General features: G+C 39.8%; 3 protein-coding genes across 3 annotated transcripts in view; 2 read left to right on the forward strand and 1 right to left on the reverse strand.

Moving 5' to 3' along the window:
* Nucleotides 1–1951: 1951 nt before the first annotated feature.
* Nucleotides 1952–21881, forward strand: LOC145409212 (mpv17-like protein). The gene is made up of 5 exons (XM_080279699.1): nucleotides 1952–2077; nucleotides 3369–3466; nucleotides 14599–14711; nucleotides 21358–21428; nucleotides 21864–21881. Exons 1-5 carry the CDS (start codon nucleotides 1952–1954, stop codon nucleotides 21879–21881), a joined length of 426 nt encoding a protein of 141 aa, XP_080135825.1.
* The window catches only part of wapl (cohesin release factor wings apart-like), a 148025-nt gene continuing 136937 nt past the window's right edge, over nucleotides 14689–25776 (forward strand). Inside the window, exons 1-2 of the mRNA XM_080279861.1 lie at nucleotides 14689–14711; nucleotides 21358–21428. The gene's annotated coding sequence lies outside the window, so the exon portion shown is untranslated. The remainder of the gene's footprint in view (nucleotides 14712–21357; nucleotides 21429–25776) is intronic.
* LOC145409213 (histone-lysine N-methyltransferase SETMAR-like) lies at nucleotides 21910–22600 on the reverse strand. Its single transcript, XM_080279700.1, has 2 exons — nucleotides 22544–22600; nucleotides 21910–22341 (listed from the first exon to the last, which is right to left on the reverse strand). The coding sequence occupies exons 1-2, from the start codon at nucleotides 22598–22600 to the stop codon at nucleotides 21910–21912; spliced, it is 489 nt and encodes a 162-aa protein (XP_080135826.1).

Here is a 25776-nt window from a genome sequence, read left to right on the forward strand (position 1 = left end):
CAAACGAATCATCGAAAAAGAACAAGGAAAGACCTTAGATTTATTGCCAAGTTGAGTAGAGACTGAAACAAGAAAATTATATGACTTTTATTATACAGTATACGATTTATTTCTATGTATATAATTAGTTATTTAGCAATCCTTTGTATAAACAGTAAGAAGAAACTGGCTGTCACTTAATTTGAAGCTGTAACAGTTCCACCAATATTTGTTTTATGATCATTGTGATAACTTTTTAACAAGGTAATTTTCACAGTAAATTAGGATGAGCTTTGTAAAAGAAGTGGCAGGGTTTGAAGATGTAAGGCCACTGTTTGGTGAAAATATATTGTAATTAAATAGGTGAACTGAATCAAACTTAAGTTACAAACATAAAGTAGAAATACCGTATTGAGATGAGTTGATGAATAGCTAGTATTCTTAGTTCAGTCAGCAAACTATGTTTGCTGACATCAGTAATTGTGTACTGAATTGTGTACTGAAACAGAATACAGTACATCAGCAGTACCGAAAAGCATTATTGTGTGCCGAAGTTGAAAAAAAAAAAAAAAAGTGTCCTGCACTTGAACACATATGTAAATAAGCTCTCATAATTATAACGTCATGATGTTTTTTTTTCCTAGGTAGGCTAGCTACCAGTACATCATTAAGCATGTAAGTCAAAAGTGAAACAGGAGTGTCCGGTGATGAAATATGGTTTGATATGTTGCTGCAAGAGTTAATGTAGCTCATAGACAAGACAGTTCAGTGTTTGAAATTGGTTCATCTGATGTCATATGGTTGATTTAGGATTTTGAATGTTAGTTGCTAATTAATACACCAGGTATTTATTTTCATTCATTGTGGGAAGAATAAGGAGAGTATGTTGATTTTTATTGGCACAAAAGACAGAAGATGACCAACAATATCTGTCCCTGTATGGAACACTAGTATTGTATTTTCATCATAATTGATCATTAAATTGCCTTCAGGTCAGTCAGGCCTCAAGGTTAATCCATCCCTAGTCCTCTTATCCCTATTAACCTAGCGTAACAACCTAGTCAATCTTAATCTAACCTAATTAAATTAATTGAACAGCTGATGTTGGCGATATCATCCACTTACTTGTACGGTAGTGCTGCTTACACCTTCTTTCACTGTTATTATTATTTTTCAGCACCTGCCCTTCTCTCTTTCTATTTCTCCCATTGTTCCTGTTACTTTTTATTACTCATTTTTCCTTTTCAGGTGGTTTTACATTAACTGATAAGCCTAATCATTTCTTAAGCCAGGAAACCACATATATACCAATACCATGCCAGGTGGTAACCATATAACCTACCCATACGTGTTCTCTCCTTGTCAACAAGTGGGTTGGTGGAGGGTTAGTGCCCTTTCTCGTAAAACGACTAACCCTGACAAATGGTCACCCCTTAGTGGATTATGGTGTCTAGCTATAAATAGATAGATAGATAGATAGAATTTATTCTAACCTTACCTGAGTTTACTGTACTAATTTGTAATTGAATGCAGGATACTCAACAGTTGCAGTTACAGTGATATGTATAAATGTTATATTATAATTAAGAAAACTTATTTTAACTCAGATAGAATGTAGAAAACTTACTAGTACAATTGCAACCACCAGTATGTTTACAAGAAATTGGTTATTATCAATGCAAGTGAATAATATCTCGGTGATAATGGCTAATATTTTGATATCCTGAATTTTGATATTTCTTTATTTTCTATAAGAACGTTATATCTTCTCTCTGCAGGCGATCATCAAGGAGCCATCATTTGACAAGCTATGCAAGTCTTAGAGCAGTCATAAGTGACAGGTTTTGAACATCACTAAAGCAAATTCCCCTCCAAATACTTATTTAGTGTTTTGTTTGGAATACTGCACTGGACTTAAAATTTTAAGTTAGAGATTTGTCAGTAGTAGCCTTCTGATCATCACACTCTAAAAATGCAAGCAATCCAAGCTGTACGTTCTGCTGTGGCTAAACGACCAATTGTTGGCAATGTCATTGTATATGGAATGCTGTACACCGGGGCTGAGTTCATTCAGCAAACTGCAAACAACAAAATACTGGTAAGTTCCCTTTTATATCATAACATGCTCTATATTTTTCTTGAATAAGTGTCACCTTGATCTCTGCTACCTTGTTCCCTTCCTGATGACCTAATGGGATGGTCATAAGAGATTTGCCTCCAGGTTAATTTGTCCACAGATGCTGTCTTACTTGCTCACTACCTACTGCCTTGTCCTTTTTTCTTCATCATCATTATTTCTGATGCCTAGCTTCTTAGCGAGAATTCCTGGCAGGGGATGACCATGGCATAACTGTCTCCAAGCTAAAATATCCTCACATAACCCTCCTACTTTCTTTGTGGGCATCGGTTTTTGCTGAACAACTACAGTTCTGCATCTAGTGTAATTGTAGGGTCTTGTTGGATAGCTCCATACACAAAGCAAAGAGGATTTTGTTCACTATTATCTCTTAGGTTATATAGGGTTTCATGACAATCAGCAAGGATTTGCAGTCTTCACTGCACCCTCCCATCCTCCAGTGCTCTAGGAAGTATGAAAATGTTTTCAACAGAAATGTTGGGCAGTGGGTGCACTATTCTTACCCCGGTACAAAGAGATGTAAAGATAAAGGTGGAGGCAGACACCTTGAGGCGTTTAGCCGCAGTGCTCGTCTCCGTAATATTGGCCTTTGAACTTGTGGTAGGTTATTTACCCATAATCATGGGATACAAGGCCACTGCATCATCGTTATTACAGACAGTCCCATGCGTGTTACCCATGGTACTTAATTTACCAACCAACTCACAAAGGGTGAATGGACTCCGAGTCCATGCTAACTTCCGACACTAGAATTCTAAGGGACTGGCAACTTCACAGTCAACAATGCTGACCACTCAGCCACCATGGCCTTCCAGCACCCCACTCAGTTTCATTTGTCTTACATGACAAGTAAGAAGTTTGTGAGTACTTTTATTTTCCTTTATTCAAAGAAGCAGAAAGGAAGACTGGAAAATTAGAAGCAGATGTAAAAGCAACTCTGTCTAACAGCTTAAAGTATGTGGAATATTGCCCTTTTTTTTTTTTTTTTCTCCATAAGTTGACACTAGATCACAAGTTTTGCCAGTTAAAGATGCATTGCTCCCTGTATAGCTGTTTTGCCAGTTTCCCACAGTTTGCAGTACCAGGTGTATAGAGAAAGGTTTGATAAAACACATCCCTGACTTATGGCAAAGATTGTCTCTAATTGTAAGAAATACAGTATATATTGATGTTCATTTCAGATGTAAAAAGCTAAGATGAGTTACAGTATATTAGGAAGACTGATAAGTAGCTTTATTTTTATTTATTTCAGGTGCCAGCAGGATCCCCTTCCAAGCCATACGACACAGGAACCTTGGCGCGCTATGCCTTCATGGGCACCTGTGTCTTCCCACACACCCTCTACTTTGCGTATGCTACCAGGCTGTTTTGTTTCCTTTTCCTTTTCCCCACATACTGTCTCAACTATCTGTCACCTGTAATAAATCTCCCCTCAGTATGGCTTCCTATACCTAAGCTTTCCATTTTTCCATTCCACCCTTAGTTTCTCCAAAATAATACTTTGGTTTTTATATGCCAGTAATTATGCTAATGTGCATTGCACTACAGTAATTTGAAAATGCTGTAAACATATCAAGAATCTGTTTATGGTATTTTTGGAAAGTACAAAAAGGATTGGTTTGGGTCAGCAATATGCATCACTGCAAGATGATATTCATAGTGTGATTACTGTGTCCAGTGCTTTTGTTAATTTGTATGTCTTCCATTCCATTTTAAAAGATATTTTGGATTTACTGTACACTGTGTATGGTTCATTCCTCTTATACTTTGCAGTGTTTCACATTGGGTGCTTTTAAGTTATTAACCACTTGGCTGTGTATCGCATTCCGAAAATGCTGATCGGTAGACTGCGTCTTACATTCCGGAAGAGCCGCGTGAAATATTGTGAATTTTTGGTCAGTTTTTGTGTCTAATGCATGCCTAAGCTTGATGAGTGAGTTGCGAATCATCAGTGTGGATTGTAAACTTTGTCTGACTAAAATGTTATCATGTTTGGGTAGGTATAAGTGGGTCAAAATATACACTGAACCCTCGGCTATCACGAGTTCCTCTGTAGTGTATCTCGCTATCACGCCTATGTAAAAAACTACCTAAGTACCTTTATCATGCACTAAATGCCTGCTATCGCGCACCACAAATGTTCGGAAATTTAAAAAAGGCCAGGCTCCAGTGCTCCGCCCAGCCAACAAAAGCTTCACTCCGTGATTGGTCATGTGACGTCAGCGCCAACAGAGTGCTGATTGGCCGCCCGACCGAGTCTCCTGCCCGCCAAACCATTCAAGTGTGCACCCTCAGACCATGAGCAGTGATAGCGAGAACAATAACCTTTTTCATGATATGACCATGGCCAGCATTCCCCCTACCATCACCCAACATAATGCTGTGGCACCTGGCAGGGAAATAAAGAAGAGGAAGAACCTAAGGTATGCAGATAAACTGGAAATGTGAAACTTATAGAGAATGGTGAGACCAAGCGAAGTGTGGGGAAGAAACATAACGTCAATGAATCAACTGTGAGGGGTATTTATAAGAATCATGATCACATCATAAAACATGCTCACTTTTAGACTATTATATGTTAATATGTGGTACAAAAAAGGTATCTTAGGGGTAAATATTGAGGTCATGGCACCAGTTAGAATTATTACCACAAGTTCTTCAATTCGGCTATCACGGTTTCGGCTATAAGGCAGCCATAGCGGGACCAATTGGGAGTGATAGCCGAAGGTTGAGTGTACGATGAAAACTGTTTTTTTTTACCGGTTTTCTTGCACCACAGACAATGAAAATGTTTTTGGCCACGGCAGCCTAGGGGTTAACTGTGCTATTATGTACAGTACTTGCAAACTTTGACTTATACCCTTATCAGTCACTGTAGAGCAGATTTATGATTATTTGGTAGTTGTACTCTTCAGAATATGACATAACATATTTAATTCCAGCAGTATTTTAGTGCGCATAAAATTATTGAACCGTAGAGATTCTCCATTCACTGTATTGATGTGCAAGTAAAGAATTGCATTTGTACAGTGCATCATCATCATCATCATCTACTCTTGTGTTGCCCCATGAGGAGCATTGGAGCCCGGGGCTAGGCAAGTCCTGATTTCAAGATGAAAAGGACGAGCCTCATTCATCCCTGAGTGGTTACCTGAGCAATAAATCGCAACCACTCCTTGGATATAAACCTACACAGGCTCAATCCAGCTGGAGTGCCTTAATTACCCGCAAACCACTAGGTGCCATAGTTTGGTTATATGGTTACCACCCAGCGTAGTAAATGTTTCCTGGTGTATAGGAAACCATTTGGCCTGTCACTCAGTGTAGAGTCACCCACAGACAGAAGGAAGAGAAAAAAAAGACAGAAGAGGAAGGAAGGAAAGAAGGAAGGTAGGAAGAGAGGAAGGGGCAGTCACCTTAGAGCAGCACTGCATCTAGTGAGTGGACGGTAAGTGCCCCCACCTATTACCACATTTCTATAAGATTTGATGTAGTAGCTCTAGACTGGTCCTGAAATAGTTTATATTCATATTCACGATGTATTTTCAGATGCTTATCTAATGTTGCTGTTAATATACTGTACTGGGAAACAATTTGCATTGATTGTACAGTACAGGATACTGGGATCTTGTTTGTGTAAAAGCCCAGAAGACTGTAAGTAATTGAAAATTATTTTATATGAGATTAATTGTTGGTCCAGTCCTTTCATCATCAGGCCACGCTGTGAAAAGTTGAAGTTACACGTCTTCTCTACAGTTAGTTCAGCTGCATAATTATGGTAGGAAAGTTCTGTGTAATAGTTATCAGATTCTTCGTCTGGGCATACAGATTTTTTTTTTTTTTTTTTTTTTTTTTTTTTTAATGTTTTCCAATTTTTTTTTTTTTTTTTTTGGTGTGAATTCAGTGACTACACTTACATACAGATTTTTTTTTAACAGATGAATATTAAGTCCTGTTTGGTTATAGTTGATGCTACACAGCAAGAGGAAATTTCTAGTGGGCATGATGAAGCAATCTAATTCATAGATGAATTCTTCCTTTCATGTTGTATGCTTTTCATTCCTGTAGTTAGTCATGTCAGCTCAGAAAAGTTGACACACACACACACACACACACACACACACACACACACACACACACACACACACACACACACACACACACACACAGGAGAGAGAGAGAGAGAGAACCATCTTACTCAGCCACAGGGTTAGGGAGAGAGGTGCCAGAGTTACTGTGTGTTTTTTCATTGTACAGTATTTTCTTAACTATCCATTGTAATTCAGCCAAGTCCTATGCTGCATAAAGTGAAGTGCTGGATATTGCATATTCGGCTCAACATTCGGCCTTGAGCGGGGTCTTGTGATTCTATCCATCTCAGCCTTCTGTCCTAAAACCTTTACCATGAATAGAAGATGAAAACTAAGAAAACGAAGCATTTAAAAACTGTACATTAGTGACACAGTACAGTAATACAGTACATTGTATGTATTCACCAAATGTTGACCTTGATGGAGGGTAGAGGTGTACACTGCAGTACAGTACTGTATTATACTGTACAGTACACATAATCCCATGTGGTCTAGTGGCTAATGTCTCCTCCAAAGATTACCTCAGCTCCACCACCTTAGGCTTCATCTCTGCCAAGGATGCTGGAGTAGGTAGAGGATATGGAGTGGCAGAGGGTGTCAGGCAGAGCTCCAATGAGGCTTTTAACTGAGGGGAGACCCCAGGTGGAGACACAATAGTTAGTGGGGCTGATGGTGGTACCATGGCCAGGGTGCCTGGCTGAGGTGAAGAAGAATTGGCCATGGTGGTGCCTGGCTGGGGTGAACGACGTCAGTGTGAGGAAGTAGAGGGCTGGGGGTAACAGAGGCCATTATGAGGAGGTCGAAAGCTAGGGCAACAAAGGATGATGCAAGGAGGCTGAGGGCTGTGGCGACAGACTGAGAAGTGTCATAGGACAGAAAAAGGACATGATAGAGGACTGCCTGAGGATCCTTCTCAATGCAGCTTTATCACATTCTCATGGTCCTGTCACAGGTAAGTGGCCATAGCATCAGTAAAGATGGGCCACTGATTAGGATGCTTGCAGTACAGGAAACCCTCCTTTTTCAACCAATCATTATTCGACAATTCTATGTTTTGACATTTATAAATCTGTACCTTTATTTGTTGTTTGACGTGGTTTCCCCCACCATTTCAACAATTCAAACCATGTGCTGCCAGACAGACCGGCTGAGCTGCCTCAGTCTCCCACACTCTGTAATGCTGATCGGTTGCCTCATCATCTGTCTGCATTTCTATTTGACCATGGGGAATACTAGAGCACCACCATGGCTCCACCCAAGATGCCTGCTACTACCATTGTCAAGTGCAGACATGTGCTTACCAACGTGTTTACGCAAGTGTGTGACCTTCATATATAATTTCTGGTGTGTTTGTGTGTATTTACCAAATTGTATTTACCTAACTGTGATATACAGGAAATGAGCTACGCTCGTCAGGTCCTTGTATCTCATCAAGTCAAATTTTGCTTTAAACTCGTTTAAGTTTTTAGACTGGACGATCTCTTTGTCCAGGCTGTTCCACAGGTCTATGCATCTATGGGGAAAACTATATTTCTTGATATCCTTCAAGTAGCTTGACTTCTTCAGTTTCATTCCGTGTCCTCTTCTTACTCTCCTATCCCATACAAACAGATCTTCTCTGTCAATTTTCTCTACTCCCATCATGGTCCTGAACACAGCACTCATGTCACTCCTCTCTCTTCTTTCCTCTAAGGAAGGCAAATCGAGCTTTTCCAGCCTTTCTCTGTATGACAGATCTGCCAGACTGGGGACCATCTTGGTTGCTGTTCTTTGTATTCTCTCAATCTTATTTATATGTTTCATTTTGTGTGGGGACCACACTACCGCTGCATATTCCAACCTGGGGCAGATCATGATCACTATCAGTTTTTTCACCATTTTGTCCATGTAATGAAATGCTTCTCTTATATTAGTTAAGAGTTTATACGTCTTTCCCTTGTTAATGTGTTTTTCAGGTGACAAACTATCCTGGACCAGCACTCCTAAATCTTTCTCTTCTCTCACTTTTGTGATTGGTTCATTAACCATCAAATAATTCTGAGATGGTCTCTTGGTACTTTTACCCATTTCTAATATTTTACATTTCTTTGCATTGAATTTCATTTCCCACATCTGGCTCCAATCGTGTATCCTATCCAGATCCTCCTGCAGCATTTTACACTCCTCCTCAACCTCTACCTTCCTTAGGATCTTTGCATCATCAGCCAGCAGACTTCCATAACTGTTCACTCCATCTACCATATCATTTACGTAAATCAGGAACATTACTGGCACCAACACCGAACCCTGTGGGACTCCACTTGTTACTTCCCTCCATCCAGACATCCTGTCCTTTATTACTGTCCTCATTTGTCCATCTCTCAAAAAGTCTCTCATCCATTCCAGGAGGTTTCTCTTCAGTTCTCCTATATGCTTTAGCTTCCACATTAGTCTCTTATGGGGTGCCTTGTCGAAGGTCTTCTCCAAGTCTAAATACAGTACTGTACACACAATCCACCCAACCGTTTCTCTCCTGTAGCACGTCAATCACTCTTGAGTAAAAGCTCAACAAGTTTTTCCGGAAAGACATGACCTTCCACTTCTGAATCCAAACTGACTTTCAGCCAAAATATTCATCTCTTCCAGATATTTTATCCATCTATCTTTCAGGATTCTCTCGTACAATTTTGCAACCATGCTGGTTAGGGACACTGGTCTATAATTCAGGGGTTCTTCCTTGTTAACTCCCATATAAATTGGTACCACATTTGCCCTCTGCCATTCCTGAGGCACTTTCCCCTCTTCCAGAGAACACACAATTAAACTGTGAATCTTATCTGCCTATTGTTCTCTGCATTCCTTCAGTACCCATTTAGAGATTCCATCCAGTCCTGGGGCCTTCCCTACATCTTGAGTTTCTAGTAATTTATACACTTCCTGCACTTTCACTTTTATATCTTTTATCACTACATATCTAGTCACTCCCTCCCCTTCCACAAACTCTCTTTCATTAGCAAAAACCGATTGGAAACATTTGTTCATTATTTCAGCTTGCAATGCCGTATCTTTATAGACCTCTCCTTCTACTTTCATTTCGGTGATTCCTTCCTTTTTTTTTCAATTTGCTATTGATAAATCTATAAAACAATATGGATTCATCCTTACATTTGTCTGTAATACCTTTTTCAAAGTTCCTCTCTTCCTTTCTATGTATTCTTGTATATTCATTTCTAGTTCTTTTAAATTCTTCCTTTGTTCTGTTATTACCTCTCTTTCTCCAGTTGTTCCATGCCATAACCCCCCCCTTTTTTTGCTGTCATACACCTTCTATTAAACCACTCCTTTTTCCTGTTTTCTTTCCCCTTACTCATGGCACATATTTTTCCACTCCCAAATTGTGGAGGTCTAGAAAGATATCCTACTTCCTCTGTATCTCTCTTGTTTCTCTGAATTTTCTCCAATCCACATTTGCAAAAAACTTTCTCAGTCCTGTAAAGTTTGCCTTCCCAAAGTTGTGTCTTTCCTTCCTATAAAGCTCATCTCTTGGCACCACGTTCCCTATTATCATCTGGAACTCAAAGACCACATGATGACTTTTTCCTATACGACACAGATATTTCAAAGATTCAATTACATCAGGTTCTTTGGTTAGCAGTAAATCTAATCTTGGTGGTGTGTCCTTACCTCGGAATCGTGTCTACTTTGACCCACTACGTCATCACATTTATTCATTGCTGTAGTTAACAATATAGTGCCCCATGAATCCTTACTGCCTCCTGGTCAGATTCCTCCCAGTTCACCTCTTTACAATTGAAATCACCCACTAGAATTATAGTGTTGCTTTTCTAAGTCACTTTCTGTAGATAACTAACCATGTCTGTCAGCATCTCCTGGTATTCATTGTCATTCCATGCTCTTGTCTTAGGGGGAACATACACTACTGCCACATCTGTCTTGCTGTTCTGTCCGGTTTGTAATTTCATAATTATCACTTCAGCCCTACTCCCTCCAATTTCCACATTATCTACATTTATGTTGTTCTTCATTGCTGTCATCACTTCTCCTCCCATTTTTTCTTTTCTGTCTCTTCTCCACAGTTTGTATTTACCAACTCCCATATGGATATCAGTATCCTCTCTTAACTTGGTGTCTGCAAAGCACTTAACATCAGGTTCATTAACCCTCAAGACATCGTTGATTTCTAACCTTGCCAATATTAAACCATCAACATTGGTATATGCCACTTTCAAACTTTTTTAGTTGTTTTTTATACCCTCTTTTCTTCTCTCCGTTGGTACCACTTCCCCAATTTCTGATCCATAACTCTCCAATAAAATACTGTCTTCTCTTCCTCCATTCTCTGTTCGTTTTTTTGGCCTTGCTTCCTTTACTAACTCATTTATTTTAGCTCTTTCTTCCTCATTTGCATCTCTCCTTATCCAAACATTTTTGAACCTCTCTTTGTTTGATAATTTCCATGTTCTACTGATGATTTCATTTACCATTACCTGGGACTTAAACGTTACCTACAGTGGCCTAGCCCCTCCTTCCTCGTACTTTCCTAACCTAAACACTTCTTCAATCTCTTCTTGAGCTTCGTTGTTACCCTCCATAACTACTGATATTATTTCTTTAACCTTACTCAGTTCTTCTTTTTCTCTTTCTGATCTTATTGTCATACGTTTTTCTTTTACTCCAGAAATTGTAACATTTTTTTTTTTTATCTGCTGCATCCCTGACTAAAGATTCTCTACTTCTCAGCACCCTAACCACTTCCCTCTCCACCTTTTCCTTGCTTTGTTGTTCTATAATCTCTTTCATATTTACATTTCCTTCCTCCTGAAATTTCTTTCGCCCCTTATGTTGCTCCTTGATTTCCTTAATGTGTTGATCTTGCATCCTTGATTTAGATTCATATTCATCTAGTTTACTTTTCATCCTGTCCCTTTCTTCTTCCAACCTCTTACTCTCCCTGTTGAGCTGTTTTATTTCACTTAAGGCAGATTTGTTTATCACTTTTAATTTTGTGACTTCTCTTTCTTGTTCAGCACTGCGTGTGCAAACTTTTTCCAGTTTTTTCTGTAGGACTTTGATCTCTCTCTCCTGCTCTAAGGTCCATTCCTGCAACTTTCTAATTACTGCCCATACCTTTTTTTTTTTTTTTTTTTTTTTTTTTTTTAACTCCTGGACATTCCTCTCTGCTGTTTTCTCTATTCCTGCTACTCTTGTTTGGTTCAGCTTAGCACTTCCATTTCCCACATTATCTTCGGAGAAGCTTGCAAATTCCACTTCAGTTATAAACAAAGCACTGTCCCTCTCTGCCATGATGCAACCTTATGGAAACTTTCTATTTCCACTGTATCTTGTGCTTCATATGACCGAAGCCTGCGTTTTTTTTTTTTTTTTTTAACTATTGTCCGACAGGACCACCACTCACTTGCTCATTTACATAATCACAATAGGCTGGTGTCCTTTTTGCCACTGATTCAGATATTATTTCCCAACGATCCAGGAAGAGCTCCGTCTCTGTGTGTGTGTGTTTGTGTGTGTTGAGAGAGACAGGGTTGCCAGGTGTTCGATAAGAGTTGACAGCCACATCTCGCCCAAAATCACTGCCAGATTGGCCAAACTTTTACCAGTTCCGGCCAAATTTCAGAAAAATTTGGTCAAATGCGAAAATATTATATGTAGTACAACTAAGGTGACCAGAGTCCTGCTATTTTTACATCTGTCCCGCTTTTTTAATTGTGGCTGAAATGTCCCGCTTTCTGAGCAGATTATCTAAAATGTCCTGCTTTTAGAATAATACTAGTACATTAGCTATAACATGACCTTCTTTTATGAAATAATGTTGACTTAGGAGGGAGGTGAGAAGACAGGAAGAAATCAGTAGGATAGAAGTTGTGGAAGCAATGAAGAAAGTTAAATTGGGGAAAGCCCCAAGAATTGATGGAGTGTGTGGTGAAATGCTGAAGCATGGGGAAGAGATAGTAGTAGAATGGATGTGGAAGATGTGCAGATTGGCCTGGGAGGAAGGTAGAGTCCCGGAGGATTGGAAGTCGGGTATAATTATTCCCTTGTACAAAGAAAAAGGGGAAAAAGAAGTGTGTGGTAATCATAGGGGCATTTGTCTTCTTAGTATAATAGGAAAAGTGTATGGTAGGATACATATTGACAGAGTTAGAGAAAGAACAGAGGAATTAGTTGGAGAAGAACAGGGAGGCTTTAGGAAGGGAAGAGGTTGTGTAGATCAGATATTCATTCTTAGATCTGTAGTGGAAAAATTTCTAGAGAAGGGAAAGAAGTTGTATGCAGCTTTCATGGATTTGGAGAAAGCATATGACAGGGTGGATAGACAAGTTTTGTGGAAAGTATTATGAATATATGGAGTAGATGGGAAGTTGTTGAATGCTGTGAAGAGTATGTATGATGGTGCTAAGGCTGCAGTGTGTGTGGATGGTGAACTAAGTGAATTTTTCTCTTTGAAGGTTGGGTTGAAACAGGGATGTGTCATGTCTCCATGGTTGTTCAACCTGTACATGGATGGGGTAATAAAAGAGGTACAAGGTAGGGTAGTGGATGTTGAAGTGGCCCTGGTGAGAGAGGATAGTGTTTGGAAACTCCCTGTACTGTTGTTTGCAGATGATACTGTGTTGTTGAGTGAAGACGAAGGAGAGCTGCAAGGCACAGTGGATGAGTTTGGGAGAGTGTGTAAGAAACGGAATCTAAGGGTGAATGTAGGGAAGAGTAAAGTGATGGTCTTTGAGAGAGGTGAAGTCAGTGAATGTACAGCAAGGTTGGGTGGTTAGGAATTGGAAAATGTGAGTATGTTTAAGTACTTGGGTAGTGTGATGAGTAAGGATGGAGGTTTGGAGGGTGAAGTGCTTGAAAGGGTACAGCAGGGAAGAAAGGTTGGTGGTTCTTTGAAAGCAGTGATAAGAAACAGGGAAGTGAGCATGGAAGTGAAAAAGTGACTACATGACAGTATTGTGATACCAACTCTAACTTATGGAAGTGAAGCTTGGACGTTGTTGGAAGGACACCACCTACCAGAGATAGCTTTTCCTCTGTTCCTATGAAAGCTTTGGTACAGTTTCTTTTACCGATATTGAGTAGAGTGTAGTTTAGCACCTTAGCACCTCTATCCTTAAGAGAACATATATTGACGTGTTCCCCCTCGTACACTTGCCGTTAAGGTATATGTACTGTAATTTAAAATATTTCCCAAGCTTTCCATTTTGGAATAATTATTACCAATGCAAAATAGTACTGAAAAGGTATAATGTCATGATAAATTGATTCCGAATAACGAAATGCAACATCCATGCCTCCTTTCAGTTATAGTGCTGTATATTGATTAATTGGTAATAACATAGTAACAAAGTCAAGTGTAACATGGTCCATATACTCTTTCCATCAGGTAATACAGATACAACCAAGCAAAGGCAAAACAGAACAGGCTTGGTAAGTAAAGCACTGACTCCTGTATGCTGTAACCTTTCAAATCTTTTTGATGTGCGTGTAATGTCAATACCATTTCACACATGAAAAAATAACTATGATTTTAGCTACTTCATGAATGGGTTAATTAACTGTGTTGTACTCCTAGTGATCATAGAACTAGATATATTAGGTGTGTGGTACTTAGCAGCATCCAGGTATGATAATTATGTTCTCTAATGAATTGTTCAAGTACAGGAGTACCTGTACTATGTTTGTTTTTATTTTTATTTTTGGATCATTGTGTACAGAGAAGCTCACTAAACAGTGATAAGAATACTGTATAATGAATAACCATTTACTTAGTTACACTTTTTTAATACTTCACAGCTTTCTGTATGTCGTTGTTTGCTTTTGATTATATGCATGTTGCTTGTATTTTTAGATTACCAATGAAATATTTTTTAATTATGGTTGCTGAGAAATATAACTATGTACAGTATATTATTTACTGGCAACTCTGCTTTTCCAAGTGAAACACCTAGTAAACTTAGTAAAACACAGATATAAGTGTATTTGTTTGATTAATCTAAACAGACTGGAATGATTTTGCCTTGGTTATTGTGAGTTCATTTTTTTGTCATATATCTGTCAACATATTACTTACATGACTTTAAACTTATAGACATCTTAATGGTAAGTAATGAGAGCTTGTCATATTATAGATTGTCACCTTCTTATCTGAGTTGTAATATGAGATAATTTCACCATGTTATGAACAAGTATTGTTGTACTGAGATCTGGGTCTTTTATGCATGTGTTTGCAGAATATTGATACTGGAGATATAAACATTGATACTGGAGATATAAACTGATACCTTTTCTTTTTTATGGTTCTTTAATGTAATAAAAAATTGTCATTGATAACCTACTCTATATATTTGTGATTTTGATGCATCCTTTTTCTTATAGGTACAGGTATCTTGATAGCAGATTTGTGGGAAAGACACTGAAGGCTGTGTTACCTAAACTTGCTGCGGATGCTCTCATTGTCACCCCCATCAACCTTACTATTTTTTATGTTGGTAAGTTTTATTCCACTTTTCGGTTTGGTGGTTCCCAAACTTTTCCTGGTCCTTTCCCACATTTGTTAGGAAGTCTTTGATGATTCCCTCCCTCCCAGTTCCCAGAGGGGGAATTCCTTCTTCTTTTGGGAATTACAGTATTTTTAAATAACTGTAAATTCAAGATTTCTATGCCTTCAGTTAAGGATACAGGCACCCCTTAACTTCATATATATATACTGTATATATATATAGTAATCCCTCTAATATCTGAACGCCCAATATCCGAACATCCCCACTAACCGGACATAATTATCTTGGAATCTGATATTCCCAAAATGGGCCAAAATCGCAAAAAATTAAAAAAAAATCTGACTTTTTTCCAACCCGTAATTTGAAATTGCCGCCTGGCTCCGAACAGCTGTTACACCATGGTCCCTTCACCCCTTCCTTCCTCCCCCCTCTCCTGTCAGTGTTGCCATTTGGTATTTTTCATTACCAAGTGTGGGCCAATTTGGTAATGAAAAATTAATTTGGTAATGAATCAGAATAATGCATTATCAAATGAATTTTTCACATGTATGAGGATACACAGGATGGAGATGGTGGATTGTTTTCCCTCTCTGGTTAATCTGCTACCCTACATAGCGTGAAAATAATCAACATGCTGTTAATTATAAGGAGAGTTATTACATGTACTTCCACTTTTATATATAATTAGTGAAGAATAAATGCTAGTTTTACAAATTTGGTAATGAAAAGTTAAATTTGGTAATGAAAGTTGAGGAGATTGGTAATGTGGCCGTTGCGATCTGGCAACTCTGTTACCCCGCCATCATCAACAGTCACAGTCTAACTCCGATCAAGAGCAGATGCTCATAGCAGTGCAAGCCACAGGTGCTTGTTTTTTGTGAATAAACAGTGAATAAACTGCAATACCTCGCCACTAGAACACACAGGAATTTACAGTGTTGTGCAGTGTTAAGAAATTAGAATTTAGAGTGCAGAGGATTAACTGTGGACTGCAAACTGGCGGTTCAAACCAGTCCAGGAGCAAGGGACTTGTAAGTACCCAGAATGTTTAATATTGTATAAACTCACCTCTAAAACCTGATTTTATGGTTCTTTTGCATTTATTTCAGTCCTTTATGTCCCTTATTGGTGTGGTTTGGGTCTTAAATAGGTGCAATGCATGTCCAGAGGGAGTTGTATAGGTGTTTTTCTGAGTTAGGGTCCATAAGTACAAGTCCATAAGCTGAGGCCCAATATCCGGACAGGACCACTATCCGGACCTGCCTATGGCTCTGTTATGTCGGATATTGGAGGGATTACTGTATATATATATATATATATATATATATATATATATATATAAACAGAAAATGAATAGAGGAATGAAAACCATATTATTGGTGAATAAACGAGAAGATCCAGTTGAGTTTTGAATATATATTGTAAGTCATGTACGGTACATGTTCATAGATACAAAACATTAACAGCCTGTAAGGTGCACCATCATATGACATAATAACCTACTAAAGTTTAACCAACTTATTTCCAGTAGGGTCCTTGTATTGAAACTAAAAGATGTGTGGTCAGCAAAAAGAGTTACGATAAATACAAGATGCAGTAATCTCTCAATTGCCTGATGTAATTCTGCCAGCCCCACCCCCAGCTGGATGTTGCAAAAATGCCACATATTGCATTGGCACCCCCAGTCGGTCATCCATCTAGAGCTGTGTCAGATAATGTCACTACCCTAAGCTGTTCATCTTGATGCTTTATCCTAAAAACTTTCCAACACTATTACTCATGAGTGATAGATTAAAATCAGGCATAAAATACAGTACAATATTGATGAGCCACCGCATGGGTCACAGATGCACAACGCACAGATATGTCCTCATTATACAGCGTCCACAGGAGAGAATAAGAGAGTCATGATAGGCTTGGCGCGTTGGGTGGGCCACTTCCACAACTCACTGTGATTGGCTGGCGTGTTGCGGGGTCTGCCTGGAAACCAATTGGGTCCTGTGTCTGAGTTGATTAGTACACATAATCACCGGAAAATGCATAATACTTGTGATCGTTTCCCGTTTCTGAGCCAGATATTGCCTAATTTTGCCGGATATTGTTTTAATAGGGCTGAGCAAAAAGCACTGGATATTCTGATGAGCTTGATATTGTGACGATAGATAAATGAGAGTTTACCATATGCTGTACAGTCGCCCCAAGAAGTAATGGCAGGGTTTCAGAATGTTTTGGTAACTCTGCACTGCCAGGTGTTCAATGAAAACTTAAGTTTGTGAATATAAGGTAAAAATTCTGTATCTTCATTATTTTATCTGTATATATAAAAGAGCTGCATTGATTATTTGTTTGTTTGTCCTTCAGTCATGCCCAAACCAAGGGCTAGAAACCCCCAGACCCAGATATATTTTGAATCAGGGTGACCCAAGGATGGTTTTAGGGGGGTCAAAATTCAGATCTGGGTTATTTGAGGCCACCGGTATATTGTTTGCCTTTTTGGCCCGGTCAGTGCTGGGTACCCCTGCAGCCCAATTTTTGACATGGAGACTCACATGACATCCAGTTCAGACATAGTCTATATGAGGTTGACTACCAAGGCCATTTGAGGTCACTGGTAATACATGCTCAAACGACTGGACCCAGCAGCCCAATCTTTAGCATAGTGACACATGACCTCCACTTCAGACATAGCGATGTAAGGTTGACCTCTGAGGTCATTTGAGGTCATCAGTAATACACGGTCAAACAACTGGACCCAGGAGCCCAATTTTTAGCATGGAGACTCACATGACCTCCAGTTCAGACATGGGCTATAATTATGAGGTTGACCTCCGAGGTCATTTGAGGTCACCAGTAATAGTAAACAAGTCCGCACAAATACTGTGCGTTAGTCTTCAAAGTCTGAAATAGAAACTTCCTGGATCTCTTATAATCCCTCTTCAAAAGCATAAGAGGTACATGGTCTTTCTGGAGTAGAAAGAAAGATTGAACTAAAACAAATAGGATTAGTGTGTTCACCTTTTTGGCCCGGCAGTGCTGGGTACCCCTGCAAATATAAAATACATATTATTTCATACTTAGATTTATATAAAGTGAATAACATGAGGCAGTGATATATTAGAGTTAACACTGGAAGATATGTTTTCCCAATTTGAATGTGTAACATATTACTCCACATATGCAGCCCAGTATGCCTCCATGTTGCTGATATTTACGTCCCAGGACTTCAGATGCAGATGGTTTAGTTTTGAAGGCCAGTTGAGAAGAGCGCTTGTGAAGGCAAGACATTACTTGATTTTCAAATGCTATGGTGATATAGCAACAATAAGGATGCCACAACAGAGAAATTATTCTTAGTATGGATACCGTACCTTAGGTAACAGCTAGACCTTTCTGCCATTTAATTCTTGTCATGTCTTGTTATAGTAATTATGACTACAATAATCACTCAATTATCCAACATAGTAGAGCCAAAGGCATGTCCAGAAAGTGGATCCGTCTGGATAATGGAGCTCTCCTCTGGCCTTCCTTTGCACATACTCTAACTTTGATAGCCATTGTAAAAGGCCACTTCAGTACATCATACAACATTTGCTTCTGGTGTTTTACACAATTCTATCTGGTCAAGCAGACCTATAAGCCACAGCGAAGCATTTACCATGGTCAAGCAGACCCATCAAGCACAGATAGGCAATCACCATTGCAGGGCCATACCCAGCAGTGACACAGACACAAAAAAAAAATAAATAAATAAAAAACCAGCCCGACCAGGTGAAAATGTTTGCACGGCCATAATTTCCACCCAGATGCAAGCATTTTCGTTTCGTTTCGTTTTGTTTTTAAAGGCTCCAACATGCTTGCATGCATCGGCCTTGGTCACCTAATGGCGGCTGTCCATGCTGGACGATTCATTGCGAGGGCGTATGACCATCCCACTTCTGATCGTTCGCCGCTAGTGTTGTCTATTATTCATAAAAACACTCACAGTTTATATTTCTGTTACTATATAACACATATATATATCTGCAGTCTTTATCCATAAGTTTCCTTCAGTAATAGTAGTTTATTGTCACTGTAGGGATTCAATTTCTTTCAGTAAAATACGTAGCATTCACTTTCTCGTCCTGTATACTAGCATTGAGAGTGAATATCACTTTCACCTTCACGCTCATAACTCATAGTATTTATACATGCTAGTGAAACTTTCACTTTCATTACTCCTAGTATATATACTCGTATTCTTATAATACCACTCATTTACATTTCTATTTACGTTCTCTACTTTATTTACATTATTTACATTTCTGTTTTATTTACACTGTGTTATGCACTGTCACTTGAAGTAACTTATAAAACTACTGTATTTTCCATTGTTCACTTATATTTACATTTATTGCTTTCACTTGCTGTTTAAACATTATTTGCACTTTATTTGCAATTCCACTTGCACTGTTTTACTCAATAAAAAGATCATAGTCACTCTCTATCAATTGTCAGCCCTTTACCTCTTTCCACACGAGGTTTAGTAGGGGGTAAAGGTCACAGGGCCCTTTGCATGGGGCTATAAAGCAGCGGAAGTTAGCAGGAGCAAATCAGACATACTCCCACTTTCAAAGACGACAGTGAACTGATAGTAGTGGCCTACTGCCGCCTGGCTAGGGTGAGTGCAATACTACCAACTTCAGCCCTGTGAGACGTGCTAATATATAGCAATGAAATGATTGGCAGGAAACCAAGACAATACATAATAAATTAGGTAGTTCCAGGTGAATGTAAATATCACTTATTCTTCTCCCTTCCCTCCTTATATGTATATTTGTTACGAAAATAGATTATACGGCATATTTCAAGGGGAAATAAACAGCGAAAATTAGCGAACGAGTGCACATGAGGTGTTGTCAGGTGATAATTAGCAAATTCCAGGTGTATGGCACTATCACTTACCTTATTTCTTTTTTGTATATATTATTTGGTATAAGAATAGGGCATAGGGCTTATTTCAGTGGATGAAATCAGTGGAAAATTCCCGGGAAGATTTACTTAGCGTAGAATACAGTGTGGTGGCCTGCAATAATTAGGTAGTTCCAGGTGAATGTAAATATCACTTAGGCTTCTCCCTTCCTTTCTTATGTATATTTTTATTACGAAAATAGATTATACGGCATGTTTCAAGGGGAAATAAACCGCGAAAATTAGCGAACGAGTGCACGTGAGGTGTTGTCAGGTGATAATTAGCCAATTCGAGGTGTATGGCACTCTCACTTACCTTATTTCTTTCTTGTATATATTGTTTGGTATAAGAATAGGGCATAGGGCTTATTTCAATGGATGAAATCTGTGAAAAATTCCAGGGAAGATTTATTTAGCGTAGCACAGCCGGGCAGGCGAGAGGATAGGGTAATGGAGGGGAGGTAGGGAGGGGAGTCAAGAATGGGGAGAAATGGCTAAATTGTCAACAATGGATGGGAGTACAGATGAGATTAGGAGTGCTGACTAGTGTTGGACATTGACAGTACTGATAGATGATACAAGCCACCACTTCAAAGCCCGGGCGAATTCAAAATAACACAGAATCACAAAAGTGTTGCCCCGCGGTATGATCCCTTTCTCCCAAGCGTCACGAAAGTGACTCCCTGCGGTTAAGGGGTTAGTATCCTCACTGTTCACCACTACCCTTCCTTCATCATTCTTCACACACTGCTCACCTATAATATCCCGATTATCCCTCTTCACCTGACCTGCCACCCTAAATATCATATTTTTACGATAAACATGGTTCAAGACACGGGATAGTACGAGCTTGACTCATTCCTGTAAAGGTACAATTAGGTAGGTAAGAACACACACACGCACACACACACACACAGATAACATCATGCCTCCTCTAAGGGAATCCCTGTATTGGGGTTGGCTATGGTACGGCTGATGTTTATGTGAATTGGAAGCTAAGGAGCTTGCCAAAAGCCTGCTAATTACAGTCCAGGAAATGCTGGAAGCTGTTGTTATAAAAAGAAATGTGAGAGCCTCCTCCTCCTCCTTGAAGAAATGTCATTCTCAGTTTAGCTAGCTGTGGACTCAGAAAAAAGTTGTATATTTACACATATTACCTAAGTTTCATTATCGTATGATATCAAAAATAAGCTAATTTTTTGAGTATTCATTCATCCATCCATCCATCATCTAAATGTATGTTGCCCCATGAGGAGCATAGGAGCCCAGGGCTAGGCAAGTTGGTCCTGACACATAAGATGAGAGTGACCAGCCTCACTCATCCGTGAGTGGCAATATATGAGCAATAAACCCCAACCACCCCTTGGATATGAACAGACATAGGCTGAATCCGGTTGAAGCGCCTTAATTACCCACTAAACCACAAGGTGCCACAGTTTGGTTATATGGTTACCACTCAGCATAGTAAATGGTTTCTTGGTGTACAGGAAACTGGTAGACTTGGCACTCAGTGTAAAGCCACCCATAGACAGAAGGAAGAGGAAAGAATGAAAGAAAAAATGACACGAGGAAGGAAGGAAGAGAGGAAAGGGCAGCCACCCAAGAGCAGCACTACATCGAGTGAGTGGATGGTGAGCCCCCCCACCCGCCATCAGAGTATTTATTAACTCTTTGTTATTTTTAACAGGTATGAGCATACTTGAGAGGAAAAAGGATATTTTTGAAGAATGGAGCAAGAAGATTGTCCCAACATTTGTGGTGAGTTTATGACCATTGCATTTTGTTGTCGCTGTTATTGTTGTTGTTCAACCTTGGTCTGCCTCTCCCAGCAATCAGTCAACTGCAAGGAAACAACATCCCCAATGGGGTCATCCCCACACTGTTGATGTTGTGTGTGCATCCCAGTGTGGCATGTACTATGAAGTGCTCTACTAAATGGGTTATGTTGTGTGAATCTATTCCACAGGTTGGGCATGTTTCCTCTGTGGTATCACCCATTCCAAATCCAAGTTGTTAACTTAGGAGGGTTGGGTTATGTCCTGATCTGAGTCTAGCTAGTTGAACTCAGTCAGCTTTACTTAAGGATACTTCTGATGGGTGTATGTAGAGAGGGGGGGATCTTCTAGTATAGTGTTCTGATCAAGGTAATATATCCTGTGCCTGAAATGAGTATACATGTTGGTCCTTCAAAAGGTTATTGACCTGACCTAAAAAACATCACAAGAAGATTGTTCTTATATTATCTTGTAACATAGTCTCCCCTAAGTTCAGTGCACTTGGTTTCCCAACGTTCAAGCATTGGTATCCCTTCAGGGAAGAATTTCACATCTTGAGCCTCCAGATACACCTCAGCAGCATGGATATCTTCATCACCGTAAAAACGGTGACCTTGAAGGTAGGATTTCAGTTTGTGAAGCAAGCAGAAGTCAGAAGGAGTCACATCTGGTGAATAAGGAGTATGATGCAACAGTTCAGAACCACAGTTGGCTGCTTCAGTCACTGCCACCTGCAATGTGTGGACAGGGACATTGTCCAGGAGCAACAGCATGCCCACTTGTAGCTTTTCTCTCCACGTGTCTTTGATTGCTTCTTTCATCCACTGCAGTTCTGATGCATTATAGGTCCCATTAATGGTTTGACCCTTTAGCAAGTAGTCATTGATGAGGACTCCCTCAGTATCCCAAAACACAGGTCATCACCCTGCCAACAGATACCACTTGCTTGAATTTAGGGGGAGGTGGGGAACTGTGGTGTTCCCTGTGTTGCTTTGATTCTCTGATTTAGATTCAGAGTGGTAAACCCATGTTTCATCCTAGGTCACAAATCTCCAGAGGAAATTTGCTGGATTAGCCTTAATATGAACCAGAAGTGACCTCGAAGTTTCCAGTCTGGGCAGCCTCTGATTTGGTGTTGACATTCTGGGCATCCATGTGGCAGACAGCTTACTCATACCCAAGATGTCAGTCAAAACAGTATGCATTGAGGCAACATTGATGTCCGTGGTGTCAGATATCTGTTGCACAGACAAAAGTCTGTCACTCAAGACCCTGCAGTGAATGGCCACCACTTGATCATCCATAGTTGATCATTTGGGGCATCCTGGCTGTGAGTCATCTTTGTTGCTCTCCCTGTCCTGCGTGAAATCTGCTGCCCATTTCTTTATGGTGGAGTAGCAAGGAGAGTCCTCACCAAGTATGTTGACTGTGTCTTCATGGATTTCCTTAGGGGTCATAACCCCCCCTCTTTTTTTTTTTTCTTTTTTTTTTTTTCCAGGTACTTGATCACAGCATGGGGTTCTTTCTGGTATATTTTTGGTTTTGTTCTAACCTACCAAATTTCTAACAGATACCTGCAAACAAATGAAGACAAAGATTTGAGTTCTTGTGTTTAGTCATATGAAGCTTTATAGTATACAGTCCTACCCAAAAAGTATGGTTACTCCCCTTGTTTCTGGTTGAGGCCAGAAACTATTTGAAGGACCTACATAAGTGTTTTTCATTGCTAGTGTTGGAATGTCTGGAGGTGAAATGTGGTTGAAGGTCTGGTAATGCTTGTATGGTGATACTTTTTTGTGCCTATTTGTATGATGTGGCTGGGACATAAAATAACAGAGTTATTGTGTGTTAGCATAGGCTGCTGTGTAGAATGCTGTGCCTCTCATATCAGTGAGGGCTTTATTTCCAAAGTGTAAGTGAGCTGTGAAAGTGGTACTGGTGCAGTCACTGATGATACATAGTGTTGTTCTGTATAGTCTGCAAGGCATTGTAGTGGGTGTTAAATAGGTAGGGGATCTATGCCAGGGAGGCATAGGACATCACTAATCTCATACATGTATATAGTTTGTGGAGTAGGGAGAGCATTTCTTCTTCTTGTCCAGGGTTTGGCCTTGTAATAGCTCTGAGTGTGTAAAGTCTGGGGGTACACTGCCTCTTAGTGTCTTGTATGTGGTCCTTAAAAGTGAGTCCAGTGTCATATGTCACTTCAAGGACCTTGGTGAAGGATGCATGTGGCATAGGTACATCATTACATGTGATGTAAATGGTGTACTTGTGCTCATGATTACTGCCGGCGATGAATTTTGTGGTGGATTTGGGAGGAACACTCATCAGCCGGCTTCCGTCTATGACTGAACTGTGATGAGACAGTCTTGTTCCAGTGTGCAGGCTTTATCTGCAATATGGTGTATGATTGGTATGAATAATATGGTAATGTCATCTGTATAGGAGGCAATGCTTGTGGGCAGTTGGGGTGTAGGAATGTTGTACATACTAATATAGGTTGAAAGTGTGGTTGGAAGAATGGAGCACTGTGGAACTCCATGAGAGAAGTTTTTTTTTTTTGAAGACTTGCCCTGAAGTGTAATATATGTTTGTCTGCCTGATAAGTACTGTATTTGGCAGACAAGCATTTGGTGTTCTTTTCTATGTCTGTGTTGTAGATTTTGGTGATTAGTTTGCCTCAGGGGATGGCATTAAAGGCCTTACTAATGTTTCTTGTTGTAAGAATTGTATGTTGTGTGGGTGTCACAGATTTGATGCTGTCAATTGTGTATTGTGTGAGCTTGGATAGTAAGGTGTTTTTGAAGTGTAGCATTCTAAATACTTGTTTTGAATGAGCAAGGGGGACAAGAGGTGTGACTTTGTTAAGAATATGGCGTCCATTTATCTTGGATGGCATGCTAGTGTTATGGGTCTGTACAATGAAAGGTGTGTTGAGTTATTGTTTGGTTAAAGAGTAGTGATGATTAATCAACATTTCTAAATGTTTAGAATGATAATGTAGTTCCTGATATTTGTGAAGGCCTGGATGCTGTGTAGTCCTGAATGTTTCAGATATAGGTTGCTGATGCCATCCAGCCTTGTGATTGTACAGTTTTTTGTTTACCTATTGGTGTTTGATTTGTGTTATGGAGTGAAGGGGGTTTACATTGTGATCAAGTGGAAATTTCTTACAATGCAGAGAAGATAGTATTTCAAACTCGATGCATGTTGGTATAAAGGGACTTACGTTGCATAGTGGTCTGCTTGTTCTTTGTGAGATGGGATGTGTTGGGTGTTGGGGATTTTGGCTACATGGATCTTGGAGGTTTAGAGCCTGAATTTACACACCTCATGCCACAAACCAGAACATTTTAGACCAATTGGTTCATGAGCTATAGCCCATCAAAGTTGAAAAAAGTTTGCCTTCCTGGCAAGAAGACTCCAGTTTTCTGTGCGCTCCCACACCATTCCTCCCTTATTCCTTCCCTTGCATGACCTTCCTCATCCACTCTTATCACCCCCCACTCTCTTACCCCCCTCCCTTTCCCCCCTACCCCTCCTTCAGAATTATCCAGCTCAATTTTTTTTTTTTTTTTCCTTCAAATCATAGAATGCAAAATAATTATGTTAGTGTTCCTCACTTACTCCCAACACCCTCCCCCCCCAACACTTTCCTCCCCACCTTCCCTCCCCCCGTCCCCTTCCCTCATAGCTGTGTAGCTTTCAGTATAAAAAAAAAAATGAGCAAAGGCATGCAAAATCTTTTTCTTGGTGTTACTCACACACTCCAGCACCCACTCCCCCTCATCCCTTCCCCCCCATCCCCTTCCCTCAGAGCTGTCAAATCAAGTAGCTCTGAGAATTTCAAGGAGAAAAAAAGGCTAAATCATGCAGAATAATGATAATGGTGTAAGAAAAAGACAAACACACAAATACACAATTTGTTATTATATAAAAACAAACATTTACAGGAAACATTACAGTATATACATGGAGATTCATAAAAAAACATGAAAAAACATACATTCTGAGTTTCGTGTGTCGGTGTATACAATTACACAAACAATAATTTGGTACTGAATGAAAACATGCGACATGAATAGTAACAATGATGTATAATACTTTAGGTGGGGGGGATGAGTTGTAAGCGGATGCAATACTACAGGGGGTGGGGGTGGGGTGGGGAGAGGCTTGGAGGGGTGGTACGGGGGTATAGAGGTGGGAGACAGACACCACAAGACAAAGAGGAGAGGCAGAGAGGGCGTACAGGGGTGTGGAGGATGGGTAGGGGGGATATAACCATCCCCAGGGAGATAGGGAGGGAGGGAAAAGGGGGTAAACCATGG

Source organism: Coenobita brevimanus, chromosome 80, assembly GCF_032717465.1.
Source record: "Coenobita brevimanus isolate Jiangsu-jjx chromosome 80, ASM3271746v2, whole genome shotgun sequence".
In the NCBI taxonomy this organism is placed as follows: Eukaryota; Metazoa; Arthropoda; class Malacostraca; order Decapoda; family Coenobitidae; genus Coenobita; species Coenobita brevimanus.